Here is a 21977-nt window from a genome sequence, read left to right on the forward strand (position 1 = left end):
CTTAGTCAGTTTTCAGCTCTAGATGTCTAAACTACAGATTTTTAAAATTAGGCGAGATCTATCTCTGCTACTTTCTAACTTGACTTAACAAAGAACTTCTCAGAGCATCTTTATATTGGCAGTACTCTTAAATATCATTAGAGTTCACCACTTAAAATGGAGGTAAACAAATTAAGCCTTCTGTACAAATTGCTGCAATAGAACATCAAATCACTGACATATTTCTGGAGAACAACAGACCAGAGTACTGAAATAGCACCTGGTTCCACCTTTGAACATATGCAATGACTTGCATACAGGTTTTTGAAGAAAAAGTTTGAGTATGGTACTCCAACTTTGGAATGCACTTAGAGAAAAAAGATATGTCGTTATCAAGGAATAAGATTCTCAAGCAAAAAGTATTAACTATAATGTCTCCTCTATGGAATTACTGACAATTCACACAGAAAATTATTTTAGTACTGTTTTTTATGGGTTCTATTTCTGCCAAACAACTAGGGACACACTGCAGAAGGGCTATAGCCTATAACCTGGAATGAATTATTTGTCTCCCTTTTTTGGCTGAAAGTGGCAAAAAGACCAACACTATTAGTACAGAGTAACAACACTGGACATTAACATTAATGATGACAAAGTGTGAAATACTAGAAAGACACTACAGAAGCTCCATTTTGATGTGACAGCAAAATGAAGCAAGTGGTAAGTTGGTCCATTCCACTATTTAGAACTGCAGATGGACAGGATGCAATGGTGCAAATTCAGCTTCAACAGTGGAACACTTTGGGCTTGTGCCTACCAGTAGAACCTACATGCGTAACAGAGCTCAAAGAAGATTTTAACAACTTATGCAATAAAGAAAACATCACAAGTCATGGTTTAATCCCTCACGTAAGGCAGAGTATATCTGACATAGCTGCATCCTCTATTGCAGCTATACTGGAAATATGAGAAGTCAGCAAGAATTCTGATGTGAGATTTGCACATATGGTCATTGTAGGCACATGGATACACACTGTAAAGCTGGAAAGTGGAAGACAGCATGAAATGTCCTGATCAAACAAATGAACCTGGTAACTGGGTGGTGGAAAGATGCCAGACCATATGTAGGATGTTGGTAGTTTCTCTGTACTACACGTAACTCAGGAGTTCTCTATATCCCAGTGCATATAAAAACTTAAAATGAACTGACAGATCTGTGACTATATGGAACTATGCGCTGCTTCCAGTTTTACAAGGTGAATGTATTAGAACTGTGGCAACAACAGAATGGCCCAGTCAGAGCAGCTTCTGTCTTTTTAGATACATAAAAATCAGTTTCACCCTATTTCAGCTGTATCTTAAATTTGCTTTTAACTGTTAAATTTTTCAAACTTCCTGAGAAGAATAAGAAACAATTTGTCTCATAATTCAGAACATGCATGTCAAATTCTGGAAGGTTTTTTTTTACTGTTTGCACTGAAGATCAGAAATATATTTGCAATTGTAACTAGGACTAAATCCCCCAATATTTTTTTAATCTGAGCCACTGTGACATTCATTTACTCAAATTTCAGTTTAATAAAAAGTACAATTTCTTGAGTAAATTCTGCTTACAGGAAACAGATGCTAATAATGCTATTATGTCAAAACAGCATTACTCAGACAAATTATTATGTAGAAGTTCCTGTATTTTCTGAGAAAGTAACATTTAAGTTTGATTCTCCACGGCTTTGGTATTTCTTACGGAGTATTTAAATTCACTTTTCACTTGGTAATATTCAAATGCTACCATAAATTGAACAGAAGTAAAATTTTTACACAGCTGGATAAGCAGCAGAGTGTGAGGGAAGTGTTCATAGCCAATAGAGGAAAAATGAACATAACAGAACACTGGTTAAATGTTCAGAAAATCTGAAGAATTTCAGATTGTCCAACAGCCAACAAGTTCTTCTTTATGTGTTTATTACTTTAACTGATGCTGGCTCTCACAAAACCATGTAATTCAAAATATACATGCCAGTTACATCTCATAATCATAAATAAGTTGCATTTTGCCTAGGAAATTTTCCATTTTTGAGAGCAAAAATGTGTTTATATTTGACTTATATTAAATGACATTACTAAACCCTGTGTTACTATCATGGTCTCTAAGATTAAAAAAAACCGCAACCCCCAAAAAGCAAGCCCAACCCCCAAAAAACCTTGCTGGGTAGACATCACTATTTTGTACACAACTGTTTAATGTGTAACACTGCAAATGGAAAGATAATTCTTTAAAGAATATATATGAAAACCAGTAAGGCATTCTGAATAATACAGCTCCAAGAAAAGAATGAATGTGCCCAGCTGTTAAGTCCTTCCTCTTCTTAAATTCATTACTATTTGGAATTCAAGTTTTATTAAAGCTTGACAGCAACAAAATAGATAACAAAAATGAGAAATACTGCTTAGAAGCATATTTTTCCTTGTAAAAAAATGAGCCAGAAACTTCTCTACACTCATTTAGCAATGTAAATGTCACTTTGTTTCTCCCAGCTTTAAGCTGAGAATAGCTCCAGGGCTTACTTGTGATGCAGAAATGTCCCTGTAATCTACTTAGAAAACATGCAGAACATTAATAGAAACTAGAATCTTGGAACATAAACGTAGCATAAGAAAAATGATAATTACTCTGTGGCTTAACATTTAAAAAGAGAGCTAAGCTTTGTACATCAGCATTTTTTTATTTTTTTATATGAAACAAGTTGCAGCACATAGATGAGCAGGAAGTCATTCACTTTAGAAACACAAATAGTTTTGACTTTATCGTGTACAATCTTTTACACAGAAAAGATGGAAAAGAGGCAGAGCCAGAGACTGAAGGCATGTGTTACCAATCACTTCTTTTCAGTCGTGTCTTCCCAACCCCTGCAGATACTCCTTCCTTCCCCTCTCTCCCAACAAAGCAGTGTTCTCCTTTTATCCACTAAGCTTCCATCCCTGATTAAACACGTACTGCCCTCCCCCTTATGACTCCAAAGCTTTTTATGAGCCTCTGAACTTCTCTCTACCTCTGTTTTTTGCAGACGGCAGCTGTTGCTACTCTGCAGGTTCCTAAATCCAACACATTGGCTTTCTGTCCTAGGTTACTTCTAGTCAGTCTTCTTCAGCATAACTTAATTACAGCTACTTTAAATACTTTAAATTATGTCATACTTTAAAGTATGACTAATAATGAAACACTGAAAACTCATCTGGAATCCTCAAGGTCATTGCTGAGAAGGAATGAAACTCAAGGCATAGAGAATATGGCAGAGAGAGGCATTCACTAAGGGGAATACAAAAGAAAGATAAACATGAGAATATAGGAATAACTGGTTCAAGCACAGATACTTCAGTAGACCTTGCTTCTCCTCAGAAGAGGAAAGGAAGAATAAACGTATTTGTCTTTTCTTTCATTTTTGGCCAGATAATGGGAGCTGTTGAGAAGTATCAGGTATTTGTGTAGTATACAGACATGAGTATGTGCAAGCAGAGAGACTGCTATTCTCAGACACTGGAAACATAAAAATTTTGGAACAAGGTCACAGAATTGCAAATGCTTCTGATAATTCACATGGCCATGTTTAAAGTCTAACATCCATCAAGATTTATATAATCCTCAGGATCATTTATAGAAGCTCTCTGAAAAATTCTTATAGCCATTAACAAACTATGCATATTGTAATAGAAGTAATTAGTAGCTGTTCCTCCTGCTCAGTTACATTGACTCTCTTTAATCTTACATACTTAGAAAATACGTTTGGCAACCATTTCTCAAAAACAAAAAAAGTCAGATTTCTACATTTGAAAGATGATGAAGTAACTATATTCTGTTCTTAACATCACTTTTCTGTCTCATTTGTTCTGTCTTTTTCTCTGTTTTTACTTATTACCAAATAATGCTGCCTTATGTTTATCTCCCTTCCTTGCTCCCCATCAGATCATCTGTTTTCTTGGGCAAAATAAGCTACACTTCTAATCTCATTCACATAAGAGCTCCAGCCTGCTGTGAATTTTCTTCTCTCTTCCCAGAAAATATAATATAAAAAATATAAAATATTAATGCTATAGTTAAAAAAAAATCATTAGATCTGATTTTTAAGAAACTCAGTACTTTGGAAAGTACCCTTTTTCAGACATGGATGAAAAAATTAATGTAAATATAAATTCTCAGAATGATGCAAGGTGAAAACATAATTTGTGAAACTACTTCCAAATTACAATCAGTTCATATATAAGAAGATGACTTAGAGAAAAGAGTTAATTTGTATCTAGTTAGGAAAAATAAACACTAAGGAGATTTTCTTTTGGGGCATTTGAACTGAAACATGTATGGACAAAAGAACAGCTGTGATTAAGATACTGCATTAGGACACATGAACTCTTAATCTCTACCACAAACTCTTGGGAGTTTTGAGCAAACCACCATTTCTTTCATTGTGGTTGTTGTTCTGCAAAACAGGAGTAATGACACTTTTCTGCTTGAAGTTGTGAGGATAATATTTGTGAGGCATTTGGTTACTGTGGTGGAGGCCAGAGAAATATTCAGTTACTAAACAGGATTATTTTGACATATTGTTAAGAAACCATGAAAAACTTGGAGGGGGAAGAGATACGTGGTAGTAAAAGAAAAACATTACATTTGCTCATAAATTGTGAATTATACATCAAATTTGGAAAGATTCTGACTTGACAATTGGCAAGTAAGTTTGACATAATAGCCACTTAGGCAAGTAGCATTTTAATATTAACCTGCTAGACTGTTTCCTGCATGAACAGCTTAGTAAGAGGTTTTTATATTTTAATATGTTTTAAAAAGAATAGGAGCTTGCAGTGGCTAACCTAAATGAATTTTAACCTCATCTAGTTGAAGATTCGTGCCAATTCAGGTACACATTTAGACAGATTTAGTACTCATTTCGAGTGACACAACAGCCTACTGACATAAGCTAACTGGTTTTAAGTAAACAAATAGCAATCAAACCCCATGTGTCTGTATCCATTTAACTGACTGATATCAAATAGGTTTATTTGAACTACTACTACATGTTTTCTACTTTGTCCCATAGCAGATAGCCAGAGCCTGGTTTCTGGTTGCTAGCTTCACTTGAAGAGCTTTGGCACAGTAACACGTGAATGTGTCAATAAGGCAGGTGACCAGTTCAGCAAGTTTACATTCTATCACTTGTATGCACAGCTGCTAATTTACCACAAGTGCACAGATGTGTAAAGGAGATAAAATATCAGCACATTTTCATACAATTTTAACCAGTATAATATTCACATGCTGATAACTGATCATGTCTGCATAAACAATTGTGTTACAGGAAACTAGTAAGTATCATAAACAGCTTTAAGTGGCACTGTTTACATCAAATTTTAGCCTTTTATTTCTTACTACAGTAGTTTCACAATAGTAGTTATAGTTTCATGGGTTAAAGATTACTGTAATTGCCAGGCTGCACTACACACAAGTGATTTCAAGCAGTTAAAAGGTAGTGTAAATTAACTTGCTTATATTCATATAAACTGAAACTGATCTTAGCATTTAGAGGAATACCTATTTAAAGCCTTCTATTGATGTCTCTTACACCACTGTCTCATTTTTGTTTCTTTTAAAGCCTCCTAAAATATTTCTATTTAAAACATAAGAAGAAGGTCCCCATTTGTTATACTTGCTGTCCCGTCCCCCCCCCAAGAGCAATGGATTATCCACATTAAAAATATAAACAACAGTTTATTAATTTTCAAGATTTTAGAAGTCACTTTCTACACTCTGCACTTTGATTTGGAAAAGTTAAAATAAATAGATTTAATTGTGCATATTATTGGTTTTCTTTCTATGATACATCTGCAACTTAAATACCAAAGAAGCAGTACAATGCCATACATCAAAGCATAGCAAATTTACAACCTCTTAAATGTAACCTCAGAAAATGATTACTAAAACTTCTTGCCAAACATCTGAGTGCTGACAGGCTGCCCTTCCAGGTTTTCATCTGAAGTCTGTAAGCCAATGGATAAAGTCTAAAATTGCACTTCTTAGGTTCCAAAATACTAACAACTGCATCAAGCATGAAAGGCAATGGAAGTGCCAAGATCACAGAGCCCACAGTAAATATTTCTTTTAGTGAAAGCCTGACTGTTGGAAGAGGAGAAAAAACCCCAAATGAGATAAAAGGAAACATGAATCAAGAATTTCAGCTAAAAAGATTTAGCAGATTCATCCCACTTACCTTTAGCACTTAGGAGAACTGCACTTTGGTGCCTTTAACTTATAGATTCCGATTACATGCACAAAAGGGTAAGTCTGGATGTAGATAAAAGATAGCATAGAAGTTTGTTGTGCTATGCTCAACATTTCTGGACACAAAATGCCCTCTTTTTCACAGGTAATACTGACATATAAATATTTTTACTTGCTCTTTTCCTTGCTGGACCCTTTCCAAAGGTGATTCAAACGGCTAACCTGACAGCAATTCACCTTTGTGGGTTTCTTTTATCTTTGGTCGAGTTAGGTTTCTGTCTAGTGATCTGAATGGTCCCAGTGCAGCATCAGAGATGTGCCAGAGCTGGTGCAAGAGGAGAACAGAGAAGGAAAATCACGAACAAAGAGGTAAGGCAGTGTTAATAGGTATTGCATCAACTCAGGCACAATATATAAAGGAACATTATTCTTACTTGTGCTCCCCTGACTACATAAAGACACAAGGGCAACAAGGGTCCACATATGGGGGAAAGTGCTGAAGTTAAGAGTGGGAAGAATCAAGACTACAGGTCTTTTCCTTTTTTTTTGGTGTGGTTTGGTTACCCGCAGTTAAAAGACAGAGGGTCAAAAGTACAAAGTTAGGCTGATTAAAAAGAGAACACAGACTGAAACAACAATTAAAAAAAATATAATCTGGATTTGAAATACCCATTTAAAAAAAAAAAAGAACACTGTTTACTAGAAGGTTATTAACGGTAGCCCCCATTGTTCCTCCAAACAATGTTTTATATTCTTCTAATGGAGCTGGAAAAACAATTAAAACCCCTATTGGTTATCTTGACAAAGCATATAAAATTTCTTAGTCTGAAACCAGCTGAAAAATTTGGCTGTACTATCTGTACTTGTTATCACGCGTTAAGGGCTTTACAAATGGTATCACAACACTGTGTACCCCAGTTCCTTCTGACAACTCAAAGAGGGCAGCAGCACTATGAAGGCGTTAATATGAACCCCTAAGAACATAATCGCAGCATGATCCCGGATACTGATCATTCACGATAATGCCATTGAACTCCCTCTAAAATTGTGAAGTTTGCATTTATCCATATTATGATAAGAAATTTTGTTGTACCAGCCAATTCTCAATGACCTAACTGAAAAGCTATATTAAAAAGTTTCTCATATTCATTTACTAATTCAGAAAAAAAAAAAAAGGCAATAACAGGCCAAGAAACAATTAGGAATTTGGGCCAAGAATACAGCCTAAGGAAAAAAAAAGCTTCAGTTTTTCTCCTTCATGAATGGACCCAGCCTTTTACGGATGTGCATAGTCAGATGGCCAATTTTCACTGTAATTTCCCACAGCAAAATATAATAATCATCATCAAATTAGCTGTCTACATAATTTGAAATAATGAACTACTTTATTACATGAATAGCTAGTGTCATTTTTTCCTGTACTAAAAGAGCTTACATAAGAGCCCTGTATAAATTCTTCCAAGATTCAGACTTTAAATATTGAACATTTTTCTACCAAAATTAAAATATGTGGAAAAGGGAGTAAGATTAAGCATGAATGCAAGTTCTTTATTTAGAAAGTATATAAAATGCTATAATTACCTCTAAAGCAAGCATTATGAATCCAGCTGATATCACAAGGAGATAAAAATGAAAAAACCCTACCTCTCAAACTCTAATATTTCATTAAAAAGAGTCAATACAGTCTGAGACCACACAGGCTGGAATACCTAAAGTCAAAACTGCATATTTATTGGAACATCTTACTTTAAGACAGCACTAACTTTGTTTTGGAATTTTGCTTGTACTTTTAACATACCTAAACTTGATTTTATGTTAACTATGGATATTTTGGATTTATCTGTTCAAGAATTCCAATGTTTTTACTTGCAAACATGAGGATAACAAAGTAATTCCTAAGAAGACATGACAGTTCAGTATGAGCAATGATTAAACAAGACTGATTGTAATCAATGATAGCATGTACAGAACACATAAACCCATAATTCATATTTCTCAAATTGCATAAATCCGTATTTAGAGACTGCATGTTACTTTTACTTAAAAGCACATACCTTGTCTAAATGAAGTTAAGTCTATGATTAGAAAATTTGGATTTTTTTTTTTCTATTAGCAGGGATAGTTATTGGGAAATGGTGATGTTATCGCATATTTAACCTTTTTCTTAAGACAGCAAAAAAAAAAAAATTGTTGAAGACTACCTTACTGTAAACTGAGTTGTCCTACTGTGTACAAAGATTTCAATACATGAGGTAATTGCCTTTTCCAGAAATCCATAAATTACAAAACTATTGGAAGAGGTCTGCATTAAGGTAAAAAGTATAAGGCTCCATTAGGAACAAACAGAAATGACAAATCTAAACCACACACAAAAGCCACCTGTTTTCGCACATTTTTCTAAACCAACTTTAGCTAATTTTTGTATTTCTTAGGGATTTTTTGTGCATTGTACAGGCATTTTGTAACTTACTTCCCCCAAGCACACAACTTCAAATATTTCTTTTTCAGTATTTATATAATTTTCTGCATAGTAGACTTTAAAAACTGTTATCACTGTTACACAGGTAAAACAATATGACTAATATGGCCTATTTTTAAGAGATCTAAAAAGAATTTTGACAAAACAATAATAATTTTGGAAAAATTTGTTCAACTTCTTAGCATTCAGGCTATGAGGAAATTCCAAGATGTAGACTGGTTTAGACTTCATTATTTGTTTTTTTATATATAAAGCCTGCCTCACTCAGCCTTGCTTGAGTTATTTGCCAGAGTCTGAAAATTTTAAGTGGTCAAATGACACAACGTGGGTATAGGCATTGGAAATAAGAGCTATTGAATGATTACTTCTGATACACCCACAGATGATCCTGCCAGGTCAATAACACTTGCAGGTTGGGGAAGCATGTTCAATTACTCTTTTCTGTATTTAAATCTCTATGCATGTAACTTCACAAGCACTACTATTCTAGAAGGGAACTGCATCAGACAAACATCCAGTGCGATTCAGCGTAGAAAGTAAACAACTGAAGAACTTTTCTTTTTACTTTTAAGGTGATCATTTCACATTGAGATCTGCACTAATAGAACATAATTAATACAATTTTACTTAAGGCTTGCTTAGACTCAGCTGTCAATGAAACTGTTTTGGATTGGTTCTAGGAAAAAACGGTTTTGTAACTGGTCAGCAGAGACAAACTGGTTTGGACCATTACGTGAGTTTTGGTTTCCTATCTAAGAAAAGAATTTGGGGGAACAGCAAGGAAAGGAGATGCAGAACAATTCTGAAGGTGGAGTGAAAGGACTTCAAGGGGTGCATGGACAGTCAGTTTTCTATGGAAAGACTGGCATTAGTATGAGTGATAATGCAATCTCTGAAAGGCTATTTTAGGGGAGTTGTAGAATCTCCTACAATTCTTCTCTCTTCCCAGTCAGAAAATTGGAAGGACATAATCAGAGAACTATTGATATGACACTATGATGATCTTTCTGAATAGGTAACTGGCTATTTAGGTCCCATCACCACCAGTATATAACTTGTGTTGTTTTTCCTCACATTCATAAATTTTGATCTTCTCTGCAAATCCCTGTCAAATCATTTAGCAGCTCTAGGAGACCATTTAAGAGCTTCTCATGGTCAGCTTTTGGATTTGTATCTTCAGTATTCTACAGCTTCATCAACTTTCCATATTACTATTCAGATTATTTGCTTATGGGACTCCTTCAGTAAACTTTATTTATTTCTATCCTTTGTTTCAGACATTTAATCTGCAGAAAGGTTTTCTCTCATACTCTATGACATGTTAGTCTCTTAAGATTGCTTAGAGAGAAATCTTGACAAAAAGCCTTTTAGGAATGCCCATATGGAGTATTTATGTCTAAATGGCAAGATTTTGCATACTTTCAGATTTGAGAGTGCATCCTGGTAGCATCTTGACTCCTTGCTTGGATGAAACACATGCAAGTACATAAACAAGTACCCTGACTTTTGTCTGGATGAAACCTGTGTGACTACCATCCTGTTTCCTCTCCCCATATCCTATTTTGGAGTTGAAAAGAAACTCAGATATGTGTACTGGAAATGAACTGTACAATGCTTTGCCCAGGTTTTTGAACTCAATAACTGGGGAGAAGGGAGAGACCTGGGCCATACCGTGGCACATGCAGGCCTTGCAGGTTACATGTGTTATTAATTTCACTACCTTTACCTAAATACTCATTAAATGCTTGCAAATGCTGAATACTTTGCAAGGCGTATCTGTTGTATGCATAAGAAAAGAAAGAACAGTGAGACTAAGTCATCAAAAAGAATTCAGCAACTGAGAGTGTAACTCAGAGCACAACTGAGAACCTCCTGAGTGCCTGACAGACATGATTACCTCTGTTTCTGAAAGCAACACAGACAAAACCCCAAGAAATCAAACCAAAGTAAACCAACTTTTTCCCAAGGCTGAGGAAAGAAAAAAAACAACACTGATGGCAGTAATGCTAAACCAGGAAGATTACCTCACGGTGATTTAGAAGTCTCTCCAAATCTGTTGCCATTTGATTCTTGACACGCAGCAAAGCTGTCTTTTCTTTATTTAAAAGACTGGAAGAAAGAGGATAGGAAATGCAGTAATAGCAACAGATAATCTCTTTTAATCTTGTATTCTGACTGAAACATGCATTTTCTAAAGCTAAATACTGGCAACGAGGAAAATCTGCTCAAGTAATTGTATCAAATGATCCTTCTCTATGTTCAAGCATTGGAACTTTTTATAAATAGGCCTGAATGTACTGATACATACAAAATCTTACTTTAGTCGAACAGAAATACTATTCAAAATCTTTGTAAGGTATGGGGGTGAGGGTAGTGTTGATTCTCTGAAGGGTAATTTAAATTATCAAAATCTTCTATCTTGCTTTCTTCTATGCAAAATGAGCTCATTTTATAAATAAAGGCTTCATATATCTACACTTCTGTATCAAAATGTGGGTTTCTTTGTTGTATGCACCACTAGTAGTGGCACACGGTATTCCCTCAGTATACAACTGTATTGAGGATTTTGAAAACAATGACTACAAGGAAGAACAACATCCAGCTCTCCCTTTTAGCTGTGTAGTTTCTGCAGAATTTGTAAATTTTTTTTTTACTATTTTTTTTGGTTTTATGTTCCTGGACAATGCATGGGATCAAGTTTATCCTGTGAACCAAGTATGAAAACTGTTTTAGCATGAAGGCATGCTTTTATAGCACAATGTCAAGTTTAACTTTAATTGTTCTTTGTTTTCTCAGTTAGAGAATACAAATATTTGATGTGTTTAGCATATACATTCTGATTCCAGGCAGCAATTCTAATATGATTAAATGTATTTTTGTATTTAGCCCCCACATGGGTTTCTAACAATAAACTTCAGACTAATACATGCATAATGCCAGTATATAATCTAGTTTGTTAAAACAACCACAGAGATTTTCTTGGAAGACCAATGTTATATATGCCATTATCATGATATAAGTAAATAGGTTGTACAACTTGAGTTGTAACATAAATCAACGACTATGCAAAATACAATTCTGCATATGGAGTGCAAATATGCAATACTGAATATAGGCCAGGAGTTCAAAAGCAAATGTATTACAATTTTATAAATGCAATAGAACAATTACATATGTTACAAACACAAATTATTTAATACTCCCAGTATTTAATCCAGAAATAATCAACAAAATAAATCAGACTTTTCTTTAATTTCCTGTTATCATATGTTTGCTTCAAATACGCAACAACATCCTTTGCCCCAGAAATTTTCTGGCAGTTCCTTGCAAGCTCGGTATTGTAAATTACAACTGTCAATTTCTTCTAGGCATTCATTAACTCTCAGATAACTTGTATGTTTTGGCAAAATTGCTCAGTTGTCTGACTTATTTAAAAGCAAAGTAGTAACATTAATGAAAAACTACAAAGATAGTTTAATATTTTCTAGAGTTATTTTCTATGACATTTTTAATCATGATGAACTTGCGGCAATATATTTTTTTTCCTGGGTTCATGTGTTGTAACTTACTGATATGTCATTTTTTCTTGGATTTCTGTACTTCCTAATAGCATAAACCAGTCCTTTCAGAGACTCAAAAACTTATTAGAGAGGCAATAATAAAAGTTTCTTTATGCCTTAAATAGTGTACTGAATAAGCATAAACATTAATGTTCATGGCTAAACCAGAAGTTCACATTCAACATTCAATTTCATCTACAGAACAGAACCTATTCTAGTTATACCTTCTGAAACAGTATGACATGACTGATCTATGTTGAGCAGTTGCAATTTTCTTTGTTTATGGTCAAATATAGAAATTAGACTGCTACATGATTCAGTAGCAGTTGATGTGTCTTCTGCCATACATATGAATACAGAATTACCAAAGAGTGTGCAGACTTCAGATTTAGTAGTTCTGCAACTGCAGAGAGAGAGAAATAAATACTTCTGAAAGAATACTGCAGAAGAGGCATACATACATACATTTAACAGAGTGATCAAGGAGTTATCAGACATCACAAAGTAAATTCACCCCTATAATGAGCAAGTAAAGCAGAAATGCCTTCAGAAGTTCACTTTGGGGAAGAAGACTGACCATTTCAGTCCCTCTTATGAAAACATTCTTAACAGGCAGCTTGGGTATCTGCAATCGTACTTGATTTAGTCAAGGAGGTTATAGCTTTAAACTACTCTACACTTCATGAAACAATAGTTTAACCTAATCCAGTTTTAACGGGCAGTGTAGCAAATCAGAGAGCAGCTTTACAGTTTGTTTCAGCTGCCCTAAGTGAAAACTGTTGCTGAAAAATCATCCTTCCTGTCCTGGGTTTACCAGGAGCCGTTTTGCTCCTTCTTAGTAACTGGTGCAAGCTCTGTGTTTTGACTTCCAGCCTGGGCAGAGAGCTGATGATACCGATTGTTTTTAATTGTTGCTAAGTAATGTTTATTCTGGCCAAGGACTCTGCGAGTCTCATGCTCTGCTGGGGATGAGGGAGGCCGGGAGGAAGCAGAGACAGGACACCTGACCCAAACTAGCCAAAGAGGTATTCCATACCATAGCACGTCATGCCCGGAGGGGGAACTGGAAGTTACCCGGAAGGGGCAGGCTCTCGCTCTTCGGGGGGGTCGAACTCGTTCGGCGGTGGTATCGTATTCTCTTGTTATTTTCTCTTATCAATATTATCATTGGTGGTAGCAGCAGTGATTTGTGTTATACCTTAGTTACTGGGCTGTTCTTATCTCAACCCGTGGGAGTTACATTCTCCTGATTTTCCTCCCCATCCCTCCGGGAGTGGGGAGGGTCGGGGGGGTGAGTGGACAACCTGTGTGGATTGGTTTAAACTACGACACTTCCCTAATCACATACTCTTTATATTGGTACCTGAAAATTTGTTACCATGTAAATAGGTCACTTCACTGGAAGCCGTAGTCTTTATTTTTCACATGGATCACCAAAACAATTTGATTTACCATGTACAGTGGAAAAACACAGCTGAAAGTAAGGATGAAACTGTTCCATTTAGTAACTGAGTGCCTTAACTGTCTTACTGTGATTCTGAAACCACAGTCTCTAGGTCTAGACAAACCAGATTCTCACACCTGAGCTCAAGGGTTACAACTTTCATCTTAAAAGACAAGATCTTCTTGACCATCTTTAACTAACCATATTTTAAAGTTTTCATGATACAGAAATGTGTTAATGTACTAGAGTACTAATCATTGAAAGAAATCTTCCAATGACTTGCTCTGGGGTGAAACTGTGTAAACACTTGGGAAAAATGGAGTGTGTTGAAGTGATCCAATATCCTTGGAGCTATTTAACAGCACAGACGCCTGTTTTCACACTGCAGGGCAAATGTAGACTAGGCTATGCTCCACAGTCCTGGTCACTGACTGCTCCATCCTGAATGTGGAGAAGGCGGCCTTTGTGATATATCATATAAGCGGGTCCTCCAAAGTCCAGGTTGGAGAATTAACTGAAGAGCAATGCAGCTCTGCTTTTTCTTATGTGCCTTCATTTCCAGAAGAAACCAAATGTCTAGGAGGAGATTCAGTTTCATTCCGTCATGTTTTCAAAACCTAACCAGGTATGAACCCAGGTGCCAGGAATACAGGACTTGCCATGGAATACACTTGTCATGTATGTACACAATGTTCATAGCAACCACAGGACTGTTTTGTTTTGTCAGGATCTAAAGCCAAGGTAGCTTGGTTATCGTAGGAAAGACATTTTTAGGTGACCTGATTTTTTTTTTTTTTTTTTTTTTGAGAATGGAGACTAACATTTTCCAGTCTCAGACTTTTAAAACCTTTTGAATTTGGGCAATTAGCCCAAATCTCTGCTCTAAGTATACTAGCTACTATCCTGTTCACAAACTTCTATTATTGGGTATTCTGGATAATGTGTTTATGTTGGACACAATAAATAAACATGGGTTTACATATTACTGGGTTTTATTATTACTTCAGTTTGAGGAAAAGAAATACGTTTCCTTTTCAGTGACTGTGTATCCCAAAGGCTGTAAGAAATAAGGCCTTTCTGTTGATTTCATGTTACAGCATGATAAACGTGAAAACAGAAGTCCAAACTTGAGGGTTTTTTTAAACATTTTATGGTCATAGACAAGTATTACCGTAAAAAATAAATTATTATTGCTTAATAATGTTAAATTGAGTGCCTGAAGTGGCTTAAAAATTCATCCATGTAGTGTCCAAATTGAAAAGAAATTCCTTTTGCAAATTGTAGAAAAAATATCCCAATAACAAACTTTTTAAAAGTTGTAATATAGGTCAGAAAACATTAATCTGTAGGAAAAAAAAATATTTCTACAAATTTTGTTTGGAGCATCTCTCAGATTAAACTGGAGTAGTGTTGGAATAGATGCATATTTCACAGAATGGTAGTGTTCTCATAAGAGCTCACTGCCCATTCTGGGATGGGAAAAACTCATCTAACACTGTATGCTGAGCTTTGTAATGTTTAGATGGCAATTAGAGAACCCAAAATGTTTAAGTAAGGAACATTTCAGTACATAGCTTCTTAGTGAGCAAAATCCTTGTACTGCTTCTGGATTTGCCACACAGTTAGGCTTTTGAGGAGTGCTTTTGGGTAAGTGAACCACTTTTAAAACCAGCCATCAGTACTGAGAAATTTGAGTAACTGCATTTAAAATAAATACCCTCTCTTTATGAATGAAGTCCTGTTTAATGTCTCCAGTTATTTATAAACCTAGATGTTTTTAGCAGAAAATTATGTACTAAAACTACAGTTACTTCACTACACACATAAGAATAAAATTCAGAGATTTGTTTTCCCTCAGCATGACACAGTTACAAGGCATTTCTTTTCAAAAGCAGTGCTAAATGGGATGTTTTCATTTCTGGTTAAAGAACTGTATGCTAGAGAGATTTCTTTATAGTAATAAGGAGTCATCCTCTTACATACCACCGCTCGTATTAACCATGGCTATTTGCTTTTATTAACAAGAGTGCTATGTGGGCTAACATAAACGAGAGGTTACTTAACGGAATATTTTGAGATATGAAGACCACCTATAAATTCACCCTGCAGATGCCCTGTCAGTCAAGATCAGAGGCTTTGTTTCCAAAGCGTATCTGCAGGTGCATGGCTCAGCGCACAAGCACATGCAGTGTTCTGCTCCCAAGGCCACCTCAGTTCTCCCCATCGCCAAATGTCAGCACAGCCTGTGGCCTGGCTGAGAGAATTTTAAGGGGGATGGAAAGGAGGGTGGTAGTGAACATACCTGTGGGTAACATCTGATAGAGTTTAGATTACCCCTAAATAACCTCTCTTTTTATCTTTGAGTGGTAATACACTTGTGCCTTCACACTTGAGTCTAAGCAGTTATGTCACACACCTGTAATAACCTGGAGATGGGTACCATAGTTGTTTTTGCAAATAACTAACAACCGTCATAATGACAGCTACTCAGCTAAGCATTTACAACAGTTCTTAGTGAAGGTATGGCTAAAGATCCACAGACGTGTGAAAAATGTCTATAATTGACACACTTCTCAGCAAGCCACTGAAGTATCTCCAGCTCTGGTGAAATATCCTACTTCAAGGACTTGATTCAGTCTTTTGACTATTGCTCTCCTTTCAAGGAGAGGTTATCTAGCGTTTTGAGCAAACCTAATGTAGCAGAAGATGTCTTTATCCATGGCAGGGGACTGGAATAGATGTCTTTACCCATGGCACGGTGTTGAAACTATATGATCCTATCTTTAAAGGTCCCTTCCAATCCAAACCACTCTATGGTTGTTCTATGATTCAGTTTGGCAGCTACTGACACAAACAACTTTGAGGACTATTTGAATAGTCCTTCCAAGTGAAGAAGTCATTTTGATAGACAGGGTCTGAATGATAGCCTTAGCTTTAGAGGTACGATGCTTAAGGCTGAAGGCATGTAAAGCTGCTTTGGTTACAGTGAACTTTGAAAGCCATGATGAAAGGAATACAGGGACATTGTCTGGGAAGCTGGAGATCAGGTCAGGAAAGCTAAGGCCCTGTTAGAACTGAGTCTTGCCAGGGATGTCAAAGACAACAGGAAGGGCTTCTATAGGTATGTCGCAAAGAAAATGCAGATTAGGGATAATGTGGTCTCTCTCTGGAAGCTAACGGAAGAACTGGCTATACTGGATTTGGGGAAGGTTGAAATTCTCAATGACTTCTTTGCCTCAGTCTTCACTGGCAAATACTCTGACCACACCACCCAAGTCTTGGAAGGCAGATGCAGGGACTGTGAGAATGAAGAAGAGCTTAGGCCCACTGTAGGAGAGGATCAGGTTTGAGATCATCTTAAGAACCTGAATGTGCACAAGTCCATAGGAACTGACGAAATCCACCCGTGGGTCCTGAAGGAGCTGGCGAATGAAGTTGCTAAGCCACTGTCCATCATATTTGAAAAATCATGGCAGTCAGGTGAAGTTCCCAACGACTGGAAAAAGGGAAATATAACCCCCATTTTCAAGAAGGGAAAATGGATGACCCAGGGAATTACAGACCAGTCAGTCTCACCTCTGTGCCTGGCAAAATCTAGGAGCACATTCTCCTGGAAGGCATGCTAAGGCACATGAAAAACAACAAGGTGCTTGGTGACAGCCAGCATGGCTTCACTAAGGGGAAATCCTGCCCGACCTATTTGGTGGCCTTCTATGATGGGGCTATGGAGCTGATGGATAAGGGCAGAGCAACTGATGTCATCTACCTGTACTTCTGCAAAACTTTTGATGCTGCCCTGCATGACATCCTTGTCTCTAAACAAGGTCTAGGTTTGATATAAGAAGTTCTTTACTGTGAGGGCGGTGAGGCACCGAAATGGGTTGCCCAGGGAAGCTGTGAATGCTCCATCCCTGGCAGTGTTCAAGGCCAGGTTGGACAGAGCCTTGGGCGACATGGTCTGGTGTGTGGCATCCCTGCTCATGGCAGGGGGGTTCGAACTAGATGATCTTAAGGTCCTTTCCAGCCCAAATCATTTTATGATTCTGTGAATCTACAGGACTTCTCAAAAGTATTATGTCAAAATGATCTGCCTGAATCTGTCCCACTCCTTCTATGGAAATAACTGCTGTCAGAAATGACACTTTCACAGAATGATGCAGTGTGGGGAACCCTGAATACATCTGTTGCCCCTGAAGGGACCACATTATAAGTTGCTTTAGGCCATTTTGTGAAAAATCAGTAAAAATTGGCACAAGAAGATTCAAAAGGAGATTGCTGTCACAGATAGCCATCCTTATAGTTGCCTTCCTCTTGTGGTGATTTCATCAAGACTGTCTATTTCACTACAAAATCAAAACCACATCCAGCAGCAACCAACAGATTTCTCAATAGACAAGGAAATACAAAGCACTGCAGGTTGCTGCAAAGCATTTGCAAGATTGCAAGAAAGTGCTGACTCATCATTCTGAGAAATCTGCTGGAATCTAACCACCCTAGGAGTACATTCTAAAAAGATCATTGACCTGTGCACTGAAGACCATTGGGGATTAAGTCTAAAAAATTAAATTCACTTGGAAATTAGTCCCTGCTGATCTGTCCACACTCAAATGAAGTGGAAGATGATAAAGAACACTGGCACTGATAACACAGATGTGACTGCTCCAGTTAGGGAATCCATGACTTGCATAATGCAGAATCGCCTCCCCAGATAAGCAGATGAGATAAAAACACAACACGAAAAGAACATTCCTCTACCATAGATTCTGCACACCAAATACAAAGGAAGGAAAAGCATGATCAAACACTGGGCAGCCATGAGGGTAAAACTAAGTATTCAGTCCTAATTGTCAGGGTGGATGCAGATCAACATTACCTTAATTTTTTTACAATCTGGTACTCAAATATAAAATTAAAAAAATAATAAATTAAAAATTTGCTAGTATTTTAAAGGTGTGCCTCAAAACAAGAAGTTGAACATTATTTTTCTGTTAGCTGCTACTTGTGAAATTGCTTTATAGAAATAAAATTAAGGTATTGTATGTAAAATTTAAAAAAGTGCTTTCTGTAAATGTAGTATAAATTAAAACTGTGGTATTAACTATTAATTATAGGTAATGGCTGAAAAAACATTTCTCATTAAAATGGCTTTACAAATATTAACTCTTTCCCTTAGTTCTGAGATAAACCTGGCTTCATAAGCCATGTTCAGTGTTTTCACTGTTACTTTTCTATAGCACCAACATTATCTGCAGAATTGACGGCCCTCCTCGAGGAGCACTAATTCTCTGATCTTATTCTCTCAAAAATATTTGATACACAAACCAACAAAGTGCTGTTTAATAAACTAAAATGGATAGGAATAGTGGGCTAAATCTTTTGATCCAGCAGAGCTTCACTTGGCATATATTTGGTAAGGATTATCATTAATTTACTGAAATCCCATTCTGAGTCAGTTCTGGAATAGCTGGGAGCTAGACTGGTCCACAAAGTAATTTGAAATCACCTAAGGGATATTTTAATTTAAAACTGTCATCAGCAGATTCCTCATGACAAAAGTGTGCTGGAATGTGATGGTTCTCTATTTAGAAATCCCTTCCTCTAACCTTCCTCTCCCTTATGGGAAAGCAAAGGACCAACATCATCAATTTTACACCAGATTACGATTTCTTCTGTACTCCAGGGAATATAAATTACCAATTTAGGACATTTGTTGTAAATGTGGATTTATGAATAGAAAAATTAGGGACTACTTGTCTGTACCAAAAGCCCTGAGATACCAGGCTGTTTCCAAGAATTTCACTGGCTCATGAAACTACAGCAAAGTTGAGGCGAACTTGTGATAAGGAAATAATAGCTATTTTCAGTTTGCAAGAAATACTGGAAACTACAGGAAAAAACTTCTTACTAAAACATTTGATGTGCAAAGTAAATGTTACTTTTTTGCCACAAAACCATTAAGGATAAAAATATTTTTTTGCCAGACCACACTTTCATTTACAGAAACATGGACTGGTGGTGAGCACATGCCAGCTCACCACAGTAGAGTACTGCTAGTATGTTTACCACGAATGCTCTCACTGTGGTGCAGATCCATTTTCTTCCTTAACCTCAGGCACGTTAAGATGCCAAAAAAATCCCTTTATAGTTAATGGAGAGTAACAGGCATCTCTAGCAAATGACTCACTCCATCCAAAATCTGAATTGCTTTTTTGAGATGCCACTTCCTCCATGCACTACTAAGGAAAGCTGATCTAACTAAGTTCCTAATTTAGGTGCCTTAATTTGTAGGCTAAGTTTAGGAAGACTATCGGGGCATGCAGATTATTTGTAATGAACTATAAAAACTCAAGGGAATCAATGCTAATAATGCATTTACGTTCCTATATATTTTAAACAGAAATGACCTCACCTATTTACTCCTTTTTTCCTAGCTTTTGAGAAGACACTTGGGCCACTATGTGGATAATGGAAGATGTTTTTATGTTACCATAACCTAAACATTTAATTTGCTAGTGACCAATTCTTTGATGGGTTTTTTTTTCACAACTGAAAAGTCAAATCCTGCATATACAGAGAGATCATTATGATTTTTCATCTGCAAAAATATAATTTACCATTGAAGTTTTTCTTATAATATATCACGTCTAGGAAAATATTAAAACCACTTGATTCTGGAATAAAAAAGGATCTATTCTTACTGAATAAAAGTTAAACCCAGTGAAAGATGTCTTGTCAGGAAGTATGAATGAATATTTCAGTTTATTTATAAATGCACTGATTTATGGATAGATTTGCTTGGACGATAAGCATTTTCAGATATTCCTCAAGGGATAACGAATACTATCCCAAACTATCAAAACACTCTGAATAGATATATATGTAAGACAGTATGTAGGGTAAAGTATTTAGCTGAGTCCAAGTTTTTCTATTGTCATTGCTTCAGCAGATTTGTTGGAAAAAACCCTGTATTTTTCATGTAATTGCTTCATAATACAATCACATTAATATTTCATAATTTTTACTATATGCATGTCCTAAACCAAGATACCAAGGATGCTGGAGAGGAACTCTTCACTAGGGACAGTAGTGATAGGACAAGGGGTAATGGGTTCAAAGTTAAACAGGGAAAGTTTAGATTGGATATAACGAAGAAGTTCTTTACTGTAAGGGTGGTGAGGCACTGGAATGGGTTGCCCAGGGAAGTTGTGAGTGCTCCATCCCTGGCGGTGTTCAAGGCCAGGTTGGACAGAGCCTTGGGTGGCATGGTTTAGTGTGAGGTGTCCCTGCCCATGGCAGGAGGGTTGGAACTAGATGATCTTAAGGTCCTTTCCAACCTTTACTATTCTATACCACATAAACATCTAATAGTTAAAATGCTAATTCTTCTGCAGTTCAGTGCAGCCATAGACTTCCTTGAAAATCAAGGGGCAGATTATAACAGCTCACTTGAGAACCACATGTTAAACAGTTTATGAAGTTGTACGATGATAGGAAGATGCTGAGTGGTCAGAGTTCTGGCAGCTCTATATAACATCAAATCAGAGTCTCTACTAGAGGAAGTCTGCATGAGTTATTCCCAAAATACCCTTTGCTGGTGGAGTAGTCTATTATTTTTCTCTGACTTTATTTCTTTATTTTTACTTTTGTACATCTGGTGTGTCATTCTTTCCTTCTACTCTTCTGAGCTTTCCTCTATTTCACGAGACCTCAACTTCAAACTCAGTGTAAACCTGTCATTGCTGCTTTTCCATACTTAAAGCCTCTTTTTTCTGACAGTATGAGAGAAATCACAGATGCCAGAGTTACAGCATAAAGATCCGATTTAGTTAATGATGGAGTTTCAACATCTCCTACTTCACAGCCAATAAAATAATTGTTTTCTAATGATAAACACGTGATTTTACTTTCATTCTAAAAATAAAGATAGTGATTTTAATTACCTGACATCTTTTTCAAGTTGTGTAATACGTTCTTTCTGTCGACTTATTTGAGAATCTCTCTGTTGCACAGTTTCAATGAGATATTTGTGTGGTTGTTGTACTTGAGTCAACAAAGAATTTGCTCTGCCAAGCTGCCAAAAAAAAAAAAAAGTATTACTACTATAATTGTTATAATTTATAAAGCAAAATTACTTGATTATTGCACATTATTATTACCAATTGCACAATAATATAGAACACAAACCTGTTATTTAAGAATAAAATTACCCTTAAATTACTATTTAATATTGTATCCTCTTACTTTTCA

At 36.3% G+C, this 21977-nt stretch overlaps 1 protein-coding gene across 6 annotated transcripts in view; it reads right to left on the reverse strand.

Moving 5' to 3' along the window:
- PIBF1 (progesterone immunomodulatory binding factor 1) overlaps nt 1-21977 on the reverse strand; it is a 121847-nt gene that overhangs the window by 10150 nt on the left and 89720 nt on the right. For 3 of the 6 annotated variants that reach the window (XM_065678127.1, XM_065678123.1, XM_065678124.1), the window contains 2 exons: nt 21671-21801; nt 10751-10835 (listed from right to left, as the gene is read on the reverse strand). In XM_065678127.1, coding sequence (XP_065534199.1) covers nt 10751-10835; nt 21671-21801 — 216 coding nt within the window. Of the gene's footprint in view, nt 1-6236; nt 6311-6484; nt 6573-8448; nt 8550-10750; nt 10836-21670; nt 21802-21977 lie in introns of all 6 variants that reach the window. The other 3 variants (XM_065678125.1, XM_065678126.1, XM_065678128.1) reach the window with 3 other exon arrangements.

This window comes from Lathamus discolor, chromosome 4 (assembly GCF_037157495.1).
Source record: "Lathamus discolor isolate bLatDis1 chromosome 4, bLatDis1.hap1, whole genome shotgun sequence".
Lineage (NCBI taxonomy): Eukaryota > Metazoa > Chordata > Aves > Psittaciformes > Psittacidae > Lathamus > Lathamus discolor.